The following is a 9,581-nucleotide window of genomic DNA, read 5'->3' on the forward strand; positions in this document are numbered from 1 at the left end:
ATTTTTATATGGTGAAAAATGTTCACTAAATAATAAAAAGAAAGAAAGAAAAAGACACTAAGTATTTAGTATATATTTCTGACTTTTTCTCCAGTTACAGTCTTACAGAATACTACATTTTTAACGTTGTTAGGAGTCACTATCTGCTTCATTTTAAGGGGTCAAGCTAAGCCAAAAAAAGGTTGGGAGCCACTGATATAGATGGAGCTGAATCCGTAGAACCAAACGCTCGATTGATATTATTCCTTTATATAAGAGCTATATAGCAGCTGGCTGCACGTGTGTTTCAGGGTTTTGTCCTGCATGAAATTTGATTAGTCTTCCGTTTCCACTTGTTCCACTGTGGCTAATTGATTACAAATTGTCAATATTAGACATCAGGTTTATATATCTGTTTGATTTTTTACAATTCTTTTACAATGACCGTTTATTGTTAAAGCAAAGCAGGAGATATAAATCTACATATAACAACTCTATATGAACTTTTTTGCTTGTAATATTCTATCCACACATCTTCATTTACCTCTTGATTCATTATCAGCATTATCTTTGTAATAGAAACCAATAAATATATGTAAATATTTAATTTAATAACTTCTTGAAAAGATCAAGAGATGAATGCTACGGCTCTTGTTCCCATCCCTTTGTCTTATACGACCAAGTTCTCTGCAGGACGGGACTTTCAGGTTGACCCCCCAATTAGCTGCTCTGATGGACTCATTTGCTACATCCCAATCCTTTCTCCACGCTGTCCTCTCTCCTGTTCTATCCCTCATGTCTGCCAGGCAGGCTTCAGCGGACAGTGTGAGCCCCTTTCCACCTGGAGGGAAAGACGTGGAGTTTGAATAAAGCAGAGACAGGACACCTGCCGGCGGTGGGTGGGCATGTGGGAGCCCCCGTCCATTGAGGAGCAGTGAGAACAGGCGTATTGACCGTTTAAGGAGATTAAACAGTGAGACCCAGCTCTCTAGCCCCGAGACAGACTGACCCCTACCACCCTGGGTTACAGATATCCCAGCTAATCCCTGAGCTGGTTATTTATTTGCTTAGCTTATATCAGAGGGGAACCCGAGTCCGTCCCAGACTTCAAGCATAAACGGAGATCAAACCCGGGAGGAAATGTCTTTCCATGTCTCCATCATCTTCAAACTGGGTACAGAGAGAAGCAATAAGGAGAGGTCAAAGGGGAGGATGATGATTTGATTGGGATACATTAGAGAGGAGACAGATTTTCTCTCCTCCCTTTTTGCCCCCAGTACTCAGGATGGATCAAATGCAGAGAATGACTTTCCCTACAGGGATTAATAAAGCATAACTCAACTCTTGTGAGAGAAATTCTGATACTAATGTGCAGATTAACAAACCCTCAAGGTTGAAGGCAAACACTTGGTTATTAAGATTTAAATTAGGGTTGAAAAAGTCTCTTCTTATTGTTCAGTGAGCAGAATCTCATTTTGAGCTTTAACTTTACTTTGAGAATTAAAATGTTCTAATAAATGTTCTCTATGTGGTGTTGTTGTTGTGTGTAGTTGTAGCTGAAATGAGCCACCAGCTGTTAACTGGACAAAATACCTGATATTTAATGTAAATGGGTGCTTTAATGGCCCCTGAAAATTTGGTTTCAAATCTTCTACATTTAATAAGACTGACTAAATAAGCCACAATCACAGTGAAAATATAATTACTCACTTATTATTAGAATAAATACACTCAACAACTGAGCCTTATATTATTGTGATTTGAGTCAGACAGAAATCTCTCCAAACTTCTTTCACTGGTAGAAAATGATGCAACAGAAGCTGATTTAGTGTTTTTTTTTTTTTCAGGGTTTTTATGGGATCCATCTGTTCAACTCTTACATGTGCAAATAGGAAATGCAGATTTTCACAAAATGTCGCCTTTTAACTTCTGAAACATTCAACAGCACTGAATAAAAACAATGAGCAGGACAAAGTTGCCATTAATGTCATAAAATATATTTCTAATATATTTCTTTCGTTCAATATACAAAAACTGAACTCATGAAGTGAAGAGCAATAAATGTAAAAAAAAAAATTAAATATATAACTATACATCTATTAAATATTCATAGTTGGAGCCACAGGCCTCCTTTCTCAGCTGTATGTACACAAAGTCTTTTCACACAGTCCACCAGTGGTGTTCGCTCAGCAGTGGTCAGTGGAGCCATCAGACACATCAATATCCACGTCCAGGTCGGAGAACTCCTCATCCTCATCTCCTTCATCCCCGTGACCTTGAGATCCGGGACTTTTCGGTGGGGCAGCCAGGCCCAGTTTGGCCAGCTTGGCCTGTTGCTGCTCCAGACTCTGTTTGCGCCACTTGATGCGTCTGTTCTGGAACCAGACTTTGACCTGGAGACAAAAGAAGATGCATGTTAGAAATACTGCAGTAAGAACTATATGTGGGTCTCTAAGGCTGCACTTTAAACGCCTCAAGTCAGATCTTCAGCATCCATGTTCTTACCTGAGCTTCTGTGAGCTGTAGAGCGGAGGCCAGGAGGAACCTCTCTGATCCGACCATGTACTGCTGCCGGGCGAACTCCTTCTCCAGCCGAGAGAGCTGCTCGCTGGTGAAACTGGTGCGCATTCGTTTGGACTTCCCACCTTTGGTTTTGAACGAATGCAGCCCTGCGTTGACTTTGGACATTGAGGCTGCAAAGAAAAAGAAGAAGACACATTTAATCACACTGCCACGTGAATATGATTTAATTCTTGACATTTGGACTTCTATGGCTCTCATGGTTCCAGTAAGCGATGAGAACAACTATTTACCTTGTGCGTAAAATGCTCCAGGGCACGATGACTGGTAGGTGAAGGGGGGGCAGCAGTAGACTGAATATCCAGGTTGTGTGTGGACCGCTGAGTGCAACATGCCCGGTGAGTAGACGTAAGGTGCTGTTGATATCGGTAAGCCTACGTGTCCGGTGAGAGGCAGAACCGGCGCTGCTGGTTGATATTTCTCCCCGCACAGAGTGGGACTCCTCCGGCAGCTGTTCGTGTCCTCCGGCTTGGCAAGCAAAGCATCAATAGTGAAAGATTTCCCACTGGGAGGCTTCGTTGACGACGCGCACTGGCTCCCCTGGTACTGCGGGTACAGCGATGCTGGTGCGTAATTACGCACAGAGTATCCATAAGCTCCGACTGGTCTGTTCGGCACCTGCATTCTCCCAGTTGTTTAAAAACGCTGCAAAATCAGATCTCGAAGGTCTTTGCAGAAGTTGTTGCTCCAAGTGCAGCAGGGAAGTGAATGCTGCTCATCTGCCGACGGTCCGCATTTATACCCGGGCCGGACACAGAGGTGTCAACAACCCCCCATCGATCCTTTGTCTTTCTAAGTAGCAGATGAGAGAAACGAACATCCCGACAACGTATCCAATTAATTGGTGGAGTAGTACAAGCTGGGATTGTCAAACATCCTAACCCTTTGAATGACAATGCTTTTGAAGAGCGGTGGGGGCAGGGAACTCAAGAGATTTACTGGGCTACAAATTCTTGCATGGATCTTAAGTCCAAATGTAATCATTACCGCTGGGAAAGCCTTGATGTTACCAAATCATCTTATTTGGAGCCTTTTAAGTCCTGGCTGGCCGACAGATGCTTTAAGCAGCGTAACAAGTCGCTTCACAATTGGAGGCCGACTTCAAGCTGCACAACCGACAGAGACTCTGCTGTTGGTTTATACTTTTATACTCTTCATTCTTTTTGACACTTTTCCATCCAATTTAGAGAATATTTGGGTCTTTAATTTCTGTTTTTTTCTCAAGCAGTTGCAAACCAAGGATCACTCCTGTATGTAAACAGTCCATAATCTTTTTCCTGTATAAAATGAATGCGCTCTATCTCCAAAGTGTGCCTTTTAACAGCAGCGGTGTCGCTCCCAGTATTGAATAAGTGCCCTGCGTAATAGAGGCGTCAAATCCAGCGGCTCGGGTGTGGTGACAGAGTGGTGCTGCTGGTTTAACCAAACTGCAACTCCACTAATCTCAGCCACCGCGTTAATCCACAGGTTGATCCTGTCCCCATCCTTTGAATGCGGCTGCTCGGACTGGGAAAGGCCTGCGCGCCGGTGGAGTCCCGAAACAATCCAAGTTGCTCTAAAGCCTTAAATCCGACGGTGGATTTATTTATTGTGTATAAATACAAAATTAAATGTGTGAATTAAAATGAAAGGAAGTCTCATCAGGCTACTCGGAGACCCTTATTCTGAAACACACTTTACACAAGGAATAAACTGCTTTGTTTTATATCGGGTTCTCATTAGTTTGGAGATGAAGCGCTCCGCGGCTTCTTTAAAGGAAGTGATTTGCTTTCTTACACTACCCGAGGACAAAGACATCCTCTCTTTCAACTTGGATTATTGCCAGCTCTGCAAACTTTCCAGGCTCATTTCCATCATTTGGAGGTGGCAGAGAGTTTCTCCCGAGCCTTAAGTAACTGTTAAAACACATTTAAACACCGAAGCGAACCGCTCCTTCCCTTTGACCTGGGAGCGTTTTATTTATCCTCTTTCACTGACACTAGAATGTCTAATGAAGAAGGCAAACACAGACTTTCTCGACCTGCCCTGAACAATAAGGGCGCTTCTTCTGATGCCTGCACGACCCGGACCACCCACCCCAGGGCCCCTGTTTGCTGGCGTGCACTGCAGAAAACCTCTGTCCTGACAAATCTCTGCGTTCACGTTTAGTGTCGAGACCCTTTGTTTAACAGGAACACTTCAAGTTTAATGGCAAGATTTCAGATGTTTCAGGCAAATCAGCTTGAAAAAATAAATCAGTTAGGTTCAATTCAGTGAAGCAGTGAGATCAGATCAGAGATGAGTTTAGACATTTTGATTAATAAGTGAAACCAATTAAAATAAGTGTAATTAACTCAACTTTTAAAAACAAATGAAGTCTTTTAGATTAAATATGATTCTTCAAGTGTCCAGTTGTGGACACCTGCTGAAGTTTTTGAATCAAAATAATTAATCAACAACTACTTTTATAGTAAATTAATCCTTCAAGTAAAAATGGAGTTTGTCAAATGTGAATATTTGCTTGTTTTCCATCAAAGGAAACTGAAGATCTGTGAGTTTTGGACAGTTGGTTGTATAAAACAAGACATCTGAAGGTATCACCTTGAGAGGGGGGAACTTGTGATGGAACCTTTTTAAATGTGAATCCATATTAAACATAATCATTAGTTGCCACACAAAGTGGGAAAGACTGAAGAGAGATTTTTTATTCCCATTTTCAGCCGAGTGCTCCTCCAATATTCTGCTTCACAGAACAGACACTGTTTTCATGATATTAGGAGTGGAACCTCAGTGTCCTCTAATGACAGAGCTGCAGTGTTGCTTGCAGGGAAGGCAACGTGCCCTGCTTGTGTATTGGAGCCAGACAAGGAATACACGGACCCATTGTCACAGAGGGTCCTCTTTTCATAGTCATGGCCTGAGAGGAGAAAGAAGCTGAAGGGCTGCTTTCTAATAGCTCTACGGGCCATCGTCCCTAAATGAGGCTCTCACCAAAAGCTTGAAACTCCTCATCAGCACTCATTCATTCAGTATCTGTTGTTTGTCATATGCAAAATAGTGGCTCATGTTTTTCTGGATTAGTTTTTTTCCCAAGGTTAAAGTTATAAAATCATGTAAAGATAGATGCATTGGTTGCCTGCTGGTCACACCTTTTGCATGTTAAACTGTGTCATGTATGACACAGGGTAGTATTTAAGTAAAAATAAAAGTCATTTGGCATGTGTTAGATAGTGAAGATGCATAAAAGATTAACTTATCTTACTTTGAAAACATCACAGTAGTCTGTCAGTGATGGAGAATAATTTAGAATCAAATTTTTCCTGTGAGAAAGAAGTATTATACATCATAAAAATACATACAAAACATAACAAACATAAATACAAATTACATGTCCTGTTTTTAACTTTATATTAAACAAAAGTACAAAGAATTAAGAGTAAAATGTGCCATAACAGTACTCATTATGCAGGTTGACACGTATTAATATCGGATCATACTGCTGCATTAACATATGGATGACTTTGAGCTCATTTGATCTACTTCATATATTAACTTTTGATTGAAGATTTTAGTGACTATACCTGTAAATGTAGTGAAGTCAAAAGTACAATACAGCAAATTTGTACTTGAGTAAATGTACTTAGTTACATTCCACCTCTGGATTTAGTTGGTCTCTAGTAAAAGTTTCCCAGGAAAAATATGAGATGAATGTCAGGTAGTAAAAGTGGTTTTACATGTCTTAAAAAGTCTAAAATCTAATACAAATAACTAAAGATGTTTTTCTTTCGTATCCTTTGAACTTTTTGACTGGATGGATGTAAAATAAGTCTTGCATTGCTAAAGGTCCTAAAAAGTCTTTACATTTAACTTGTTTATACCTGCACAAACCTTGAAAAAGCACAAGGTTTAACCCCTTCTGCTCTTATTTAGAGCTATAAAAAGTAACTTCACGTGAGGAGCTTTAAAGATCGAAGTCGCGATCTCCAAACGATGGATGCAACAAATATTATTTAAATCTTCTGACTTATGTTGTTCAGAAATAAGAGCGGCAGAGAGTCTGTTCTGTCTCACCTTCCAACTCAGTTCACACATGATTGAATGAAACAAAAGCATGGAGAAACACTGTCATCATCATTATTATTGAGGTGAAAGGGGGATAGTTTTCTCGCCTGCCCGACACATTTAACAGGCACTGTAATCTCGGCCTTTCCTGTCCACGCACATCCATCACTAATGAGTTTATGAAGCCATTTACAGAACGATCCAGAACGGCCTGCCTCCGCCACCTCGCTGCTGGGACTGAGGGCTCATTACCCGGGCCTTGGCCCTCACCTTGACTATGAATGGGAGTCCAGTGAAAGGCCAGGTATGGTCCGTCTGGCTCCAATACACATTCAGGCTCCGCTGTGGGCCCTGTGTGTGTGTGGTTGTGGCTCTTCAGCAGCACAAGCCTGGTTTGATATAAAGGTACAACTAAAAACACCTGCTCTGAAGCTACAAGAAAAACACTCTGATATTTTACATTTGCAGCTAGAAAGGTGAAAAAATCTGCCTAATTATTCATTTAATTGAATTAATTATAGGATTTGTTTAAATAACATCTATTATCACAAATTTAGACAAGAATAAAGTGAGTCACAGTTTTCTAATTGAGAAAAAAATGTATTTCATTTGTAATGTTGTTTCATCTGGATGATCCTTCATAGTATACTACAGAAAACACTAAAAACATGTCCGAACATACACACCTATTTGAAAAAGTCCAACTTTAAACACTTAGTTATGGCTTCATATTCATTTATATTAATATTTCTGTTCCTGTGGGAGAGTTTGTGACATTGTTTTCAGATCACAAAAAAAATCATTAAAAAAATTAAATGAGATCTTTCAAATGCAGACCATTGCACTGATAACTACGGTGGCCCTGAGAGGTCGACACACTGCATGTGGGAGAACACAACCAAATAAAGAAACACTGCAAGTAGCCACAATCCAATCCAATCCAACTTTATTTGTTAAGCACTTTAAAAACAACCAAAGTGGACCAAAGTGCTGTACAGGAGAATAAATAAGACATCATAAATGTAAACAGTGATGATGAAGACCACTGTGAGGAATATAGACAGTGATGGCGATAACACGGAAACTGTTTGCAAACGCGGACCTTCACTCACTGCAGCTCTGTCCTCGAGCTAAGTGACCGTTAGCATCGACACCAATGCTGTGAAGTGCTACTGTACGAGCCGCTCTCTCCTCTGGACTCATAGACGCCACGTAGGCCACAGGGTCCATGTCATTACCAGCTTTTTCATTTATGTATTTATTTACATGGTACATCAATTTGAATAGACACACATACAACAAGACAAAACATGGAACAATTACAACATTATAAACAACAACAGGGTCAGTGTGAGCAATATGAGTGTAGGAAAAGAGGAATAAAATAATAATATATATACATATAGTGTTAATATTATGATGCTAATAATTGTATCATGTAAGAATAAATAAGTGAGTAAAGTAGAAGAACCAATATTATGGTAGTACAGTACATTGAGGAGTAAAATTCTCCCTTTATTTGTTTTAATTAAAGTTTTTGATATGCACATCTTTACCAACTTAATGAGGGATTAACTTTCTCCATCAACGGTATCTGTTGACTGACAGAACGCTCCTGTCAGTTCCCGGAGAATGAAGGGATGTGCGTATTCGAGCTGTCTGACACTCCCAACAGGCCACTGCACCACAGAGCTGAGGAGAGAGGGATACCTGCAGGAAAGGCTAAACTGACGGTGGCCCTGAGGGGTCAACACACTGCAACTTCACATGTGCAGCAGACTGGTAGCTCAGACAACGGAAACTGTGAAGCACCCTAACAAGTAGCTGAGACGCTTGTTTGTGTCCCTGATTTGTGTCTGGTGAAGTTATTGAGTGATGTGAGTTAACATGTAATGTTTTTCCCGGTGCGACAACAAACGCGTCCCAGCCGTGTCCGGGCGTGTTCGTCACTTTTGGGAACAGTTGTCGTCTGTGGTTCTTACAGCGTTTCTGTCTTTAGTTGTGTTTTCTCAGGTTGCGTAATTTTTTCTAAATGCTGCATATGAGTTGTCAATTTTTTGCTTTTGTTTGTTTGTGTTTATCAGTTTCAGGTCATCTGGGTCATTTCTTTGCAGCTGGCTTCCTGGCTTTATGCACCTCCTCCAACGCTGTATCAAGGGCCCAACATGGTGAACTCCATGGAAGTCTGTAGATAAAAACAGCTCCTTCTAAGGTAACAAATACATAACAATTCCTATATTCAGGTGAATATTATATTCCATTTCTGCCAGTAGATCCTCCTAAATGTTACACACTGGACCTTTAAGTCTGTTAATGGTGTGTTTTAAATCTTTAGGTTTAACGGTGAAACATTTAAAGACGTACAAAGCCTGCCTGATACTTCCGTCTCAGTTTAGTTTAAGTCCAGTCTTACAGCAGTCAAGCTTAAAGTCTTAATTTTCAACTCGAGTCCAAGTTGAATCTACGGCTTCTCTAAAAGCAGCCAATAAACGACGAGTTTACACCTCGTTAACAGTAAGCAGTTAATATAACTGCAGTGTTCTGTACTGTGGCTGCACGTGAGAAATTTCACCTTACAGGACCCTAACTTAAAAATAAGAGATCATTTCTGTCCCTGTTTCAGTCTTATATCACGTTAACCTTTCAGCTCTCTCTCTCTCTGTAAAATGGGCATAATTAACACACAACCAGCTAAAGGGTTAAATGTGAAATTAACTGACTAATTCCAGCACTGATTCTCCCTCTTTTGCGTGTCACTATGCAGATTCTGTGTGTTTTTCATTTAAATGTGTGGCAGAAGGGTGGACCTCCACTCACTGCAGCTCGGCCCTCAAGCTAAGTGACCATTAGCTAAGTGACAGTCGACACCAATGCTGTGAAGTGCTACTGTACGAGCCGCTCTCTCCTCCGGGGTAATAGTAGGCCACACAGGGTCCTCCATACACTCCACAGAAAATGACCGTCCATATCATTACCAACTT

At 40.8% G+C, this 9,581-nt stretch overlaps 1 protein-coding gene across 1 annotated transcript; it reads right to left on the reverse strand.

Annotated features, from left to right (window-relative positions):
• Positions 1 to 1,803: 1,803 nt before the first annotated feature.
• Positions 1,804 to 3,251, reverse strand: noto (notochord homeobox). The gene is made up of 3 exons (XM_051381888.1): positions 2,793 to 3,251; positions 2,485 to 2,672; positions 1,804 to 2,372 (listed from the first exon to the last, which is right to left on the reverse strand). Exons 1-3 carry the CDS (start codon positions 3,181 to 3,183, stop codon positions 2,166 to 2,168), a joined length of 786 nt encoding a protein of 261 aa, XP_051237848.1. The 5' UTR covers positions 3,184 to 3,251; the 3' UTR covers positions 1,804 to 2,165.
• Positions 3,252 to 9,581: the final 6,330 nt, after the last annotated feature.

This window comes from Dicentrarchus labrax, unplaced genomic scaffold (assembly GCF_905237075.1).
Source record: "Dicentrarchus labrax unplaced genomic scaffold, dlabrax2021, whole genome shotgun sequence".
Taxonomy (NCBI): Eukaryota; Metazoa; Chordata; class Actinopteri; family Moronidae; genus Dicentrarchus; species Dicentrarchus labrax.

Excerpts from the sequence above, each read along its gene's own strand:
- noto (XM_051381888.1), bottom strand. The coding sequence starts at position 3,183 with ATGCAGGTGCCGAACAGACCAGTCGGAGCTTATGGATACTCTGTGCGT. Across the intron at positions 2,673-2,792 it reads TGGAGCATTTTACGCACAAG|CCTCAATGTCCAAAGTCAAC; the intron begins GTAAATAGTTGT and ends TTTTCTTTGCAG. Across the intron at positions 2,373-2,484 it reads TACAGCTCACAGAAGCTCAG|GTCAAAGTCTGGTTCCAGAA; the intron begins GTAAGAACATGG and ends TTTTGTCTCCAG.